We start from the raw sequence: 14490 nt of genomic DNA, 5'->3' as shown, positions 1-14490 counted from the left end.
ACGTTTTTCTGCGTCACTGTTTGAAATGTATACAACCCCCAGAGGCATTGTTGTTGCCATGGTGAAACTCCGTTATGGTCACGTTCATTCTCACGTCGAGGTCCTTTCCGCTATATGATTAAGAAAGGTAAGGGGGGCGTGGGCGTCCCACTTGTGGGCCTGTGCGAGAGAGCGTGGGTTCGATTCCCGACAACGCCTCTGCTCCATATCTGCGAGACCGCAAACTGTTTGTCATGTCCTTTATTTTTAAAGGCAAATGTCTAAACACATTCCTTCGAGCCATATACCTGAGAAAATAAGATCAATGAATAGGGGGGAAAAGGTGTCACGATCAATCAGCTGGTAGTCAACTGTACCTTGACTGATAGTTGGTCCTCCTTGTGCAATAAATAAATAGAAAAATAAACAAAAATTATACTGTACAACTCTAGGTGCTGTTTTAAGCTGTAATAGTTGGTGTTTTGTGGTTTTTATTTTGCAGACAAAGCAGACTTAAGATTCATAAGTAAATATTACAAAATTTAATTTATCTTGCTCTTATTTAAACTCAGATCTGCAAATAAACAATTGTTACCATAACAAGCTCTCTGCCTTTTTTCCTCTTGAACTGTTTCCTGAATCTATTAGTTTCACACACATATCCTACTTTGTAAACACACACACCCACACACACATACATACATATATATATATATATATATATATATATATATATATATATATATATATATATATATATATATATATATATATATATATATATATATATATATATACACATATATATATATATATAGATAGATAGATAGATAGATAGATAGATAGATAGATAGATAGATAGATAGACATAGATATAGATATAGATATGAGGAATTTTATCCGCTGTTGTATTACGTGAAAGCTACAGTATCTTCTTTGAACCTTTGCCCAGTTGTGTTGTTTGGCCCACGTTGCATCTTCTTATCTGTTGTGATTACATTAAAAAATGAAATAACCGTGCAAGCGGCTTGTCAGTTCCTTGATAAGAAACAGATCAATGTTTGATTGATTGGTCTTGTCAGAGAAGGGTTTGGTCAGCAGCAGAACGCACGTGAAAGTGGGCAGAGCTATTCAAAAAATGTGACAGAAACAGAAAACAGAAGTTTTAGTCTTTACCACTAAAATGTTGAGAAAGGAAGGCAAAGATCAGGCAATAGAGAGAGAGATGACAGGAATAGGTGTAAAAACATCACAGGTATAGAAAAGTTTCCCTTTTGTGTACTTCAGGTGTAGAGTAAAATGTTTCTAACACTAAACATAATGTCAAACATTAGAGACAAGAGAAAACTCTTTGGCCACGTGGGGGGTTGGAAACATCTCAGAAGTCACCCCCTCTCTCTGTATGAGTATTATTTGCGTGCATGTGTCTGCATGTGCTTTTAGGTTGTCCTAAATTAGAACTTTGTATGAGAGTATTAGCAACTGTTGCTCCACCACTACATATTTTCTTTAGCAACTGTTATGGACTACAGACACATAAAGGAGAGAGTTAATGTTGGGCTTAAATTCACCAGCTGGCCTGAAATTCAATTCAGTTTGACTTATAGTGGTGCTACATACGCGCTCTTTTTTATTGTGACTTATCACTAAAAGGAAAGCTTTGTTATACTTTGAAATGTGAAATAAAATTAACATAAAAACTCATTTTAGCAAACAAGTTATCTGAATGGTTTCCAAATGCAGTCACTTCTTGAAGGTTTAGGTTTCAGTTAAAGATAAAGCGTTCAGTGAAGTTTTGTGGAAACAGACGAGAGCAAAAGATAAGACGGCAGTTGGAAAATGATCATTGTTTGTCTTTTTTATATTTTCTTTATTATAAGGTGTGATTGAGGAAAATATTAGAAAGTAGAAATAGAAAATGATCATTGTTAACAGAGACAAAGCCATGGGTATAATTAAGACAGGACTATTTTCATGCAACTTTTCAAAGAACAAAACCCTGCAAGAGGTTTATGAGTTCGTGGATGCGCTGAGGAAACAGCTGCATGAATGTGCAAATTTAGTATCTGTTGTTGACTAAATGTTCCTATCAAACATGAATAACACTTCTACATTATACAAGTTAACAGAGGATAATAATAAAAAAAAAGCATTGTCTTCCAAAATGTGATGCACGATAATTACATGTTACCAAACTTCATCGAATATTTATGTCTGTGGAACAGTCTCGGCCCTTTACCACTGCCTATTGTAACTGTGTCTGCATCTTTCATTTTCACGTCATGCCTCTCCGATGCTCATCTCCTCCTCTCATGTTCCCATCTATCTCTGCCATCACCTCCATCCTGTGCCTGCCAGGCTATTTCTGATGCCACTCCCGACCCACTAACACACATACCACATAAACAAATATTCACACAAAGCCTTCTCAACTACATGTGAACTTCGATACGCTGAAACTTTAGAACTCTGAGGTCATATTAAACATATATGAACTCCCCGTATATGTCGAAAAGTTATTCCAATAATCATTTGAATGTCTTATTATTACTACAAAAAATGTTTTGACAACTGAGCTCTGAAGACTGGGTAGAGTGGTGTGAGTGTGTGCTCTTGAGTTAAGGGGGTTCCTTCTTCCTGTAAAGAGGCACACCTTATATTCAGGTCACATGACTCCGCAGCTTCCTCTTTCACTTCCTGTACAACATAGGACTGAAAGAATACAATTGAAGCACTTAAACTAATGTTACCAGCTCACACACTTAAAAAACAACTTATGTCGCCAAATAAACAGGTGCTTCTGCTGTGTGATAGTTATAGACACAGATACAGAAGTGAAATATCCTCATGTCCTCATAGCCACACACACACACACACTCTCTCTCTCTCTTTCTCTCTTACACGACTAATAATGCCTGATTTTTGACTCAAAGACATATTATTCAATAGTGACAGTCATAAGACCACAGATGTGACCCTTCTTATCTTTGTTGGATAATGTCTACTTTGTTTCAAAGTGCTTTTTGAAAACAATCAAAGATTCAAATTTAGATTTTTTTTTTTTTAGAAACCCTTATGAACACTTAATTTCATGGGCTTTTTGTGTTTTTGCCCTGTCTGGGTGTGAAATGAGTGTGTAAACACGATGGTTGTGATGTAACAACATTAGTCAATATGTCATTTCTGTTTTGACGTGTTTGTATGTTTCTAAAGGCAACCGGACAAGCTAAGGGTGGTGTGGACCAGGCGGAACAGGCGCATGTGTTCCAAGGTGAAACCACTTAAAAAAATTAAAATCTCCATACATACAGATACATACATATCATATATATATATATATATATATATATATATATATATATATATATATATATATATATATATATATATATATATATATATATATATATATATATATATATGTGTGTATATATATGTGTATATATATATATATATATATATATATATATATATATATATATATATATATATATATATATACATATATATATATATATATATATACTAATCCAGACTGAGACTATAAAAAAAGTTAAGTTATAAATAAAAATTCTCAAACACCCTTTAATGCTAGGAAAAGTAGTCAGAACTGGACTAAAGGGCTTCACATAATTGATTAAAAACACAAGATGGACCTTGCTAAGTTAGTCGGGCAAATCCATCCACAATCATCTCTTGTTAATGTGCTGTTTGTTGTGCAGCTCCACAGTTGGCAGCCGGGGATCAAGAACCCTTACAGAGGCATGGTGGTGTGGCCGGTCCCAGAGAACATTGATATCTCTGTTACTCTCTTCAAGGTAGCAAACTCAGATTACACCATTTACAGAGGACAGTTTGGGGGATGATAACTTGAAGAGTTAAATCTGAAATCCAGGCAGGATTTTTAACTGGTTGAACCAATATGATGGTGATGATGTGAATCAGATTTTGAACCCTTCAAAGTTGCAGGCAGGTTGGAGCTGTATCTATTTTAATTGTCACAAATGAGATACTTTCTGTAATTCACATATAGTAGACTTTTTTATCGCTTTTCTCAATTTTGTTTAGGCATAATACTCTTCATTCATGTGATGCATGATTTAAGTAAGATCTAATGTCATAGTTCATAGAAGTAGAGATGTTATATTTTCTAACAAAGCATAACTTATTTGTTTCAATCGTAAGATGTGTTCACTCCCAACCATAGTAGCATCAGTTGCATACAGAGACACCGTCTAAACAAAAACATCTCTTTATTTCCATTGGATCTTAGCTGTCTGCTGCACACGCATGAAGACGAGTCCACCAAAAACAAAGTCAAGAGCATTCAGCTCTGTTTTCTTCTAAATAAAATCAGTCTGAGAAGGTGCTGCTGTGGCCGGCAGAAAATGCCATCTATTAAGCATGGCAGGAGCAGAGTTAATATGAAGAAACCCACTCATCAAATAACAAATTCTATGGTTGAGAACAAAGAAAGGAGCTTAGATATTGACTTGGTTTTGATCAAATCGTTAACGACAGGTGCAAGGATTAATTAAGTCAAACCTGAAAGCAGAAGAGAAACTAACGAAGGTTCTCAGGGAATTTCAACTTCCTAATAAAACAGGAAGTAAGGTCAACTAAAATACAGTACGTAGAAACACAAAAGACAATGTAGCAAACACAGAAATAAAAAGAAACCCAGGAACCTTGACACAACAAACAAATAATTCCCACAGAGTCGGACATCAAGTGTTAAATATGCTGAGAAGCTACTGATCCAAATCATGGAGAATTGGAGCATTTCTGTAATTAGAAATTCATCAAATTGTTCATTCATCCAGGTAATCTGCCAGCAATTTAAATGGGAGAGGTGTTTGCAGTTTTACACATATGTAAATAAAGTTCAGCATGTAAAACTTTATTTTGTAGACATGAGGAGCTCATGTTATACTATGTAATAAATGAATAATAATAAATGTATGATGTGAACAATGTCTAGCGAGGATGTTAACCCTTTAAGGTCCTGGTCTACCATTTTGTAGAGGTAAATCCAGTGGTGTAGTGGTCCCTCATGAAGTGGGTATACTCTCAATTTCTCACCTCTTTTTTAAAAACAGAAAAAAAAGTAACCCGGAAAAACGTTTCAGAAAAAGGGACATCTATTCAATTCAATTCAATTCAACTTTATTTATATAGCATCAAATCACAGCAATGCCATCTCAAGAAGCTTTACAGACAAGAAAAAAAAAACATAATGAAAGCCTATTCATAATAGCCTATGTAAGGAAACCAACAGATTGAGTTGGAGGCTCAAATTCAATCTCCCATCCTGAGTAAGCTTAAACATCTAAGACGACTCTATTTACTTCACCACAAAAACCCATCAGAGTATTTTCTCATGATCATTTTTGCTCTTCAGGTTCAGGAAAGAAGGGTTATGAAATGACTAAACCAGGGTCACCTGTTAACTTTAGACATAATAAAGAAATATATATATGTCTATTAGCCTGTCTCTCACTCATCTGTGTGCCAGTAGGCCAGTGAGACACAGGCTAATAACAGACATATATACATATATCTTAATTATGTCTAAAGTTAACACAGCTGATGGCTAACTGCACCGGTAACATTAGCACAGCTGCTGGACCACGTAGGTACGGTATCTGTGTAGGAAAGTTTGTAATTGTAAAAGCATCATCACAGGGGTTTAGAAGTAGGTATACTCAATGCTGTATACCTGTGTATACCCTGGACTACACCACTGGGTAAATCTGCTGTGACTTTGATTAATTTCTTTTAAAAATTGTGGAAATAAACCTGCCTGAGCCATCTCCACTAATTGGTTTGTGTATATAAAACCCAAACTGTTTGTTATAAGACTATTGTTTCAGATTTCAACTATTTCACCGTTGTTACATTATTATGAACTTCCTCTTTAACATCTCAATCATTTGCTAATAAAAAACAAAAAACAAAACATTTATTCTGTTTATTCTTGTCCAAACCAAACAGAAAAACACAGAGAAACATTTCTCTCTGGACTTTTTCTTAATGTGAAAGTTAAAGTGTTAAATAAAACAAATGGTATTTCTCATATCGCCCCTTCAGGAACCCAACGCCGATGAGTTTGAGGATAAAGAATGGACATTTGTCATTGAAGGTGTAAGTACCTGTCTGCCTCTTAAGAAATGAGCTAATCCAAATTATCGCGTCAACAAAATGGTTAATCTTTGGCATCCCATCAGGGACAACCAGACAAATTTTATTCTCCGCGTAGAAATGTAAGAATGATGTACAAAGTACTTTAGATAACTGTTTCCATGGATCATACACAGGAGAACAAGGGTCACCGTAAGGTGCTGGCATCTGCTGACATCAACCTGAAGCGCTTTGCCAGTCCCTCAATGACCCAGACTGACCTGACACTGAATCTGAAGCCGCTGTCCGTCAAAGTGGTGGAAGCCACGCTCAAGCTGTCACTGTCTTGTGTCTTTGTCCGAGAGGGAAAAGCCACGTGAGTAGTTCAAGTTGCCTGAAAATATGTTGTTTGTTCTATTTCTGACTGAAATGTTATAAATGATGATGGTACACTAACATCATATTATTCAAAAGTACATACTTTAAGGTAGATATAATAACAATGAGGTAGTTGTGAGTTGCTGTGAATTATAAGTCCAGTTTTTGAGGTCAGCCAATACAGTATGTTTAAATAATGTCAAATGTTTGAAAATGGTTTCAAATCATTTAAAATGATCCTCCATCAAAAGAGATGCCGCCTACAAGACACTTAAAGGTTGTTTGTCTTTGCTCCTCAGTGATGAAGACATGCAGAGTCTTGCTAGTTTAATGAGCTTCAAACCGACAGACATCGGCAACTTGGACGACTTCAACGAAAGTGATGAAGAGGAGGAAAAAAAGTCTATAACTGTTGGTAGGCAAACTCATTTCAACATTGTCTTTTCTCCCTGATCTTTACCCTTTTTTTCCTGTTTTTCATAACTTCAACATTATTCCTGTCTCTTGCTCTGTGCGTCTCTTTTTCTGACTGCTCGTCAGTAACACACACTCTAACTCGTCCAAACCGCCCCGCTCCTCCTCCGCCTGACAGGCGAAACTCCACCGAAGCCTCTCTTCCAGCTTCAGGTAGCTGCATTTCCATCTCGCTTTTTCTCTTGCCAGAGAAGAGAAGAGTGTGAAGAGGAACACCGTTTGTATTTGTCTGTGTCTGTTTGTTAGTGGATGGCTGGTTGCATATCACAGTATTTCACACACTTGTGTCACTTGCTCTGCTGTACTTTCCACAAGATTCTTGAAATACCACATCCTTCTAACCTAGACATTAGACATAACTGAGCATCATGTGATTGCAAACTCATGCCACAGATGAACAGTGTGTCTGAAGGCACGAGAAGTTCCATCTGCAGCATGTTACACAGATGCTTTTGTGTAGAGCGACAAGACTGTGACATCTAAAAGGCAGAAATTAAGCAGATCACATGACCTTAACTCTGACATTAGACTGTCTGTCGCTGTTCCCTTTTTTATTTTAAGAGGGAAGATAAAAGGCATCCTTGTTAGCTTATTTAGAATAATATACTTTAATATTAAGTTTACATGTAATTAAGGAGTATTAATTGACTAATGACAAAGATTTAAATGAACCGTGTGCAGAAGTGATGGAATACATTTGCAGATCGTTTACATGTATGCAGAAACACATCAAGGCAAACTCTGTAAAAGTATCTATGAGTTGCACGATATTTTGTTCATTTTAACATAAATCTCATAAAGCTATATATCCAAACAGACATTGCTAAATAAAATGAACAACGTTTATTCTTCTTGTTATTGCTGCTCATACTGGAAGTCAAATCATCAACTGGCTCCGATCTGACTGGGAGACTAAAGCTGTTTCCACTTGTTTTGCTAATTGCAGTATTTTTTCCTGCAACGTGGCAAACAGGTCATGATGAGACAAAACACCATGCCACATTAGAAAGCCAAGGAGCAATTCAGCTGTAGTTCAGCTCACAGGTTTGCTTTTGAAAGCGTTTGCAAATGTCTAGTCAAATGATCAGGAGATATGCACTGGAGGTCGTGTCAAGCTTTGTTTTTATTCCATCACAGTTTCATGTTTTGAATATGTTATCACTCACACATACAGGCTAGTGATTAACAAAGGATCCACATGACAACGTCACCATCAAATGTCATGTGATCCAAACGGGGATCTAGTTTCCACGCCATTGCCATTTCCAGTTCATGATCTTCTCTGTCTTTTTCCGTCTCTTTCTTCATCATTCTATCCCTCCATTATTTTACCCAGCCTGTGGACATGATGGCCCACCAACTTCAACAGTGCACTCCCGGCCTCCTCTACCAATAGCTCCTCGCCCCTCGCCCCGTCGCTCCCGACATCCCCTCTCCACCGGCCCTGTCCAATCAGAACCTTCCCCCAGTCCCTCCCCTCAGCCCTCGCCCAGGTCCAAGCACAAGAAACCAATCAACCAAGTTCTTTCAGAGGCCTCTCCTGTCTCAGATCCCTCTAAGTCCCAGATCATAGCAGATGCTCCATCAGTCCAAATTACCCCATCTGCCCCTCCTCTATCAGATGTTGCTCCACATCCTCCATCTTCTAAATGTACCAATTCTGTCTCAAATTTACCTTCTAACTCAGCTGGGTCTTCTTCCACATCAACCTCAGTTCCCATTAATTCTTCATCCACCTACTATGAAGGCCCTGTAAAATCAAATGCACACAGTCTCCTGTCCTCAGATGTCCCCAAAGCCCCTTCCCTCTCGTTATCATCATCATCTGCAAAAATGGTATCATCATCTTCCATAGCTCCCCAAACATCATCTCTCACTGTATCCACAACTATGACTCATAAGCCCATCTCTACTGGCCCCCAGCATGTTCCCCACAAACCCTCTTCTCCTACAAAACTCACTCTGTCCTTTGAGACTTCATCTGCTCAACCTTCCCCCACCTGGACCATCTCTCAACCTCCTTCACTGCCTAGAATCTTCCAGTCAGGCTCGGCAAAAGGTATAAAGGAGCTGGCTGGCAGACGTTCATGCTGCTTGCTTTCTGCTAACTGATTCCTGATCAGATTCACTTTGCTTTCCACATTTTTTTGTTGCATGACTGGAACAAAGTCAATAACTGAATGTTCTGAAGTACTAACGTAGAAAGTGGTGTGCTGTGAAGCACCATGCATGAGAAGCAGCGTGTGATGGGGGCTTCAGTAAATGGCAAAGGAAGCAACATGTTCTTCCTGTTTTATGTGATAATTTGTTTTTTCTTTTCGAGACAAGTATAAGTTAAAAGATAATTAAATGTTAATATACTCTGTTCTCAATAATGGCACCTTTTTTATTTGGGAAAGTAGTTTGTACAATTAGAAAGGTGGGAAAAATCTCAAAATCATTACAGGAGAAAGCAGCAATGTTTGTCCAGTTAAGAAAAGGACTGAGAACAGACATTTGTTAGGTACACAAAGTAATAAATCAATATTTTCCTGCAGATTAGCCTATGCAGCCTATTGCTATTTTCCTCTGGGATAAAATTATTTTCATCTCCTTTATTGGTTTGTTTCTGTCCTGAGTGCAGCACAAAGCTTTAAAGCTTTTATGTAATACTCCAGATGCGCGTTTAGCTCCGACACTTTCCCATAATAATCAGTTCACTCAATCTCAAACAGAATCTAAAGTAATTCAGTTTTATTGACTTTTATTGACTTATTTTCTAATCTGCAAGAACCCATCTGAACTGAAGACATGGTTTCCATGGTAACATGATTTACTCAGGCTGTAAAGCTTCTTTAGTGGCATGACTTATAGTTTACATGCGTTTTAAATTCAACACTGAATAGGTGATCTTGCCAACTATCAATATGTTAAATGCAGAAACAGTGTTAATGTATCATCGATGCATTTGTCCATTAAAATGTCAACAATTGTTTAATTTCCCTGACTAGTCTTAAACCTGACACATAAAAGATTAATTTTTTGCAGGTTATTTGACAATCTCATGTGAATAAATCAAGCACGATGAATGTTCATCCAGTCTTTCTGGTTTATTGTCAGGAGACAAATTGGTGATAGAATTGTGAGATTATTTAGTCTGAAACTGAACATACATTAAACCAGAGCAGTTTGTTTGTTCATCCTAAATGAGCATCTAGCCAGGCTGAAAGAAAACCAGCTTCTTGGAACGAGGAACTCTGACTGGCTCAAAATAGCAAGCAGGAACCATTATATTACTTTTTTCAAGTTCTATTTAACACATTCAAAAACTTACCAACATAAGATTTAAAAAGTTAGTAGAAAATGTTCAAACTAAGACGGGTGGGTCACAGCTTCAGGTTAACATCATCTGACCTGCTACTCCAGACTGAAGTTAAGAGTGATGGAAGCATTCTTTGTGTCTTCTGGATGACAAAGAGTTAACCCATAAGGACAATGAAAGGAGAACAATACTGTTCTGCTGGGCTTTTCTCTGACTTAAGTCTTAGGTTTCAATGATTCAGCTAACACAAGGAAAACCTGGCAGTGTTGAACTTGCTGCGGGTGCTTTGCCATCTGAGCAAATCAAAATGACATTTTACAAAAAAAAATTTCCTGGATTTAACTATTATTAAGTTGCATGTTGGTTATAAAATTTCACTCCTTGCCTCAGTTTTTACTCTTTGTCTGTTCACCACTTCTTTCTGGGCCCTTCTCTCCTCAGCTACTGCTTCACACCAGAGGCGTCCCCCTGAGCTTCAGATTGCAGATGGTTCTGCTTTAGGCTCTGGTTCGTCTTTCTTCTCCGATATGGCCAAAGATGTCCAGTGTCGGTCCTTCAGGGCAGTCCTCTAGCTTGTTTCTGATGTTTCCCTGCTTCAACACACTTGATCTAAATTAAACGGTTCTCCTTAATAGCATTTTGTCAAGTTCTCCCCCAACCTCAGGTATGTTGAAGCAGCAAAACATCCTGCGGGAACGTGTCCTTTGAGGACCGGACCAGGCCATCCCTGGGCTAGACTAAAGTGATGCTTATACACCCCTGTAACTTAACTCAAATGCTTACAGTTTTCTCTCTTCATCTTTTTTTATCTTTCATCCTCCACATCAGGTCGTTCTCACATTTTCAGACCTCATGTTGTAAAATCAGTTGATCGCCCCAGCTCTCCCTCTCCTTTCACCACCGATGCCTCTTTTCCCGCTTCAACACCACCCTTTCCCAAATCTTCCACATCTAACTCAGAGTCAGGTAACTGCTGTTTCTTTATTATTTCTTACATCCATTTGTTTCATCCCTCTCTTTATTTCCTCCAACCATTCGTATTGATATTCTCTATTTAAGTTCTCCCATTCACCTCGGAGCCTCCCCTTTCCCATCTTTCCTTTCTATCTTCCTCAGGTTCTCAGGGAGAGTGGCTTAAACACAACCCTGCTTCAGCTGGTGGTGGCATTGCACCAGTCCCTCTGTTGACCAGTCCAGATCTTGATGCTCTCTGTGACCCAGAGACTCCAAACTGCTCTGCTCACCCTGCACCTTCTCAGTCCTCTTCTCTTTCCACCTCGACTTTCTTCTCTTCCCCTCTTACTGTCTCTCATACTTCTGCTCTTCCTGCTCAAATAAGCTCCTCTCAGTCAGGTACCGCAACCCGTTCATCAAACGGCGACAACTGACCCACGCTATTATCAGTCTAATCAGCTTTTTAATTTTTTTATAGGCCCAGCATCTTCCATCACTCAGATGAATAAAGAAACAGCGAGCGCAGCCAAAGATTCTCCTCCCAGCGGTCAAACATCCAACCAGTCAGTCATACCAACCCCGGATTCAAAGGTGGCAGAAAGGAAAGCAGGCTTGGGAAATATCAGGTGAGTTTGTGGATCAATTTAGATATTTGCTCCTGCGAGGTGTGATGAAAATGTCTAAATATATTTGATGTTTGTTAAACTCAGATTCACTATTGAAAGGCTCATAGCTTCTCTCGTGTTTCCACATGAAATATAAATTATTTCCTATCAGCTGTTATGTTAACCATAAAGACAAGAGGCAGAAAGTTACTTGTTTCTGCTCCGGTAATAATATTCAACTGTCAGCCTTCCTACTTAAAGATTGACATGTGATATTTTTAATTGGTTCGGTCTCTTAAAATCTGCACGTGTGGCACCATGAAGCACAGCTTTATCTTGTTGTAACCTGCTTTATATTTTCTGTGGATTTACAATAGAATTCAACTGTTTTTCACAGTAACTTCAACTCAATCAGAATTATAAATAACCTGCATGAAATTGAACATTGTGGTGGGTTAGCCACCAACATTATATTAGCACAAACAGTTAACCCATAAGAATCCAATGTGACATATATGATACATACAGTCATTTTTTGGCTTTTGCCTCTTAATGGATACTAGAAAGCAGAAGATTATGCAGTAAAAGAAATTTAACTATCACATGGTAATTAATGGTAAAAAAAAAAAAAAAAAAACAACTTTAGTACTTTTTTATTTTACAGCTCCACTCAGGTACACCAGCCCAAATAAAAGCCTCGTATTTAAAAAATGGATTTATCTCAACATTTTTTCATAGGTTGGGTCTTTATGAGTTAATTGTTCTATGTTGGCTCCATTATGTTTAATAACCTATAACTGGACTGCAGTGAGTTGTTGGGTTCATTATGATCTAATGTCTGCAACAAATATCAATGAATAAGTGTGTGCTTCCCCCGATGGGTCATGGTCTAAGTATCAGAATCTGACCTGCTGGTTTGATCTCAATCGTGCATAACTTACCTCCTGATCATTTGGACTAATACAGTGTAATGCAGTGATGATGAGTGATCTTTTATTGCACCATTCAGTTTGAAAGTTTAACTGGTTACATTGAATGTCAACACACAACATATTGATGACAATTAAAGCATTACTGTTTAGTATTTTACTCCCAAATTGTATTGATTTGAGTGGATCAAAAATAAGAAGTTAAAAATGTAAAATTAGATTAAATCATACAAGACAGGCAGCAATACAGTTACACAACTGTTTATAAAATTACAGCACTATGGAGGGAGTTCTGCTCCCTGTATTTTACTGCTTTTTTACTGCAGCATTTAAAGTTACTTGATTTGGACTAATTCACCTGTACATACAGAGCTCTAGGCTGTTTCCAGGCTTGAAGTTAAAACAAACTAAAATGGAAGCTTCTGATTTAATTGACAGATATCACTTATCGTCTCTATTTTTGTGAAAAGCAAACAAGTATTTTTAATTATCTTAATGCTATATGGTAAATCATAAATGTAGCAAACAGCATCATACATGCTATGCATGGGTGTTTGAAAGTCTCTTTATGGGTGATTCTGGATACATTATAGATTAACATGGACAAAGTTATCATTTAAAATCAAATTAACATTAAGGACAGCAGTTAAATGATTAAAAAATATTTTTATTGAAATTTTTTTTAATATATATATATATGTATATATATATATATATATATATATATATATATATATATATATATATATATATATATATATATATATATATATATATATATATATATATATATAGATATAAAGCCTGTAGTATGGCAAGTTTTTTATAATTAACTGCCTTACAATAAAAATAATAATAATAATAAAGAAAAATCTATTTTTTTATTTCAAACTAAAACAAAACTTTTAAAAGAACAAATATTGGTTACAACAAACAACAAATAAAATAAGCTTCTTAAGTTCGAAAAAGGATTTTGGAAGAAGTTGGGCACTTATCTAGTCCAAAACCCCCTTATCAATGACACTGCAAAAATTTTAACAGCATGAAAAATGTAGTAATACACATTAAATTCCATTACAATGAAACTTAAACAGCATACAGCTGTAATACACACAATAAATCATAGAATTCAACATACATTGCTTTAAACAAATAACCCTATATGACTTATAACTTTTAATTATCTCATGTTTTATCATTTGCTTAAATTTTCCTATTGACATGATTTTATTTCTTTACTGCAGCTGTTACAGACAGTGCAGAAGGAGAACAACATTCAGAACAGAATTTGGTGGGAAAATGTAAGGGTTTCTTATGATGCAAATTTAAAGGGTTAAATATCTGAAAGAGTTTCTAAGATGGACGAGAATAAGTCTGCTGGAGAATACCCTGGAGGGAATTTTCATTTTAGAAAGCAGGATATTTTGTCGGACATACACCCAAATGGCCCCAAGCTAGCTCACCTGAGTGCTTCAGCTTGCTGATACTTGTTGTGTAAAAGTTTGTGGATCACGGACTCTAAAAATTGCTCATTTGCAGCTTCTCTGCAGCTCACACTTTCTCTGTGCTTGGCTTTTGAACTTCCTGGATGCTAACATGCGCTAATAGTTTCAGGGTGTTGTGCATCTCACCTCGTGTTGCACAAACCACCCAGCATTACTGTAATTATAAGCTTTGCAGGTTTGTCTATGGCTGCCCACCTTTTGAAATCTCACCTGCTCATGTGCCGAGCCTCACTGCCAATATTTCT

General features: G+C 37.0%; 1 protein-coding gene across 5 annotated transcripts in view; it reads left to right on the top strand.

Moving 5' to 3' along the window:
• LOC306761390 (EH domain-binding protein 1-like protein 1) overlaps window positions 1-14490 on the top strand; it is a 31856-nt gene that overhangs the window by 532 nt on the left and 16834 nt on the right. For all 5 annotated transcript variants that reach the window (XM_079247519.1, XM_079247518.1, XM_079247515.1 and 2 more), the window contains exons 2-12: window positions 3193-3250; window positions 3702-3797; window positions 6070-6123; window positions 6297-6475; window positions 6777-6892; window positions 7018-7104; window positions 8288-9010; window positions 10694-10759; window positions 11081-11218; window positions 11369-11605; window positions 11685-11832. In XM_079247519.1, coding sequence (XP_079103645.1) covers window positions 3193-3250; window positions 3702-3797; window positions 6070-6123; window positions 6297-6475; window positions 6777-6892; window positions 7018-7104; window positions 8288-9010; window positions 10694-10759; window positions 11081-11218; window positions 11369-11605; window positions 11685-11832 — 1902 coding nt within the window. The remainder of the gene's footprint in view (window positions 1-3192; window positions 3251-3701; window positions 3798-6069; window positions 6124-6296; window positions 6476-6776; window positions 6893-7017; window positions 7105-8287; window positions 9011-10693; window positions 10760-11080; window positions 11219-11368; window positions 11606-11684; window positions 11833-14490) is intronic.

This window comes from Telmatherina bonti (assembly GCF_933228915.1).
Source record: "Telmatherina bonti genome assembly, chromosome: 10".
Classification (NCBI taxonomy): domain Eukaryota; kingdom Metazoa; phylum Chordata; class Actinopteri; order Atheriniformes; family Telmatherinidae; genus Telmatherina; species Telmatherina bonti.
Note: the sequence above shows the minus strand (reverse complement) of the source record. Positions and strands in the feature narration are given on the sequence as shown.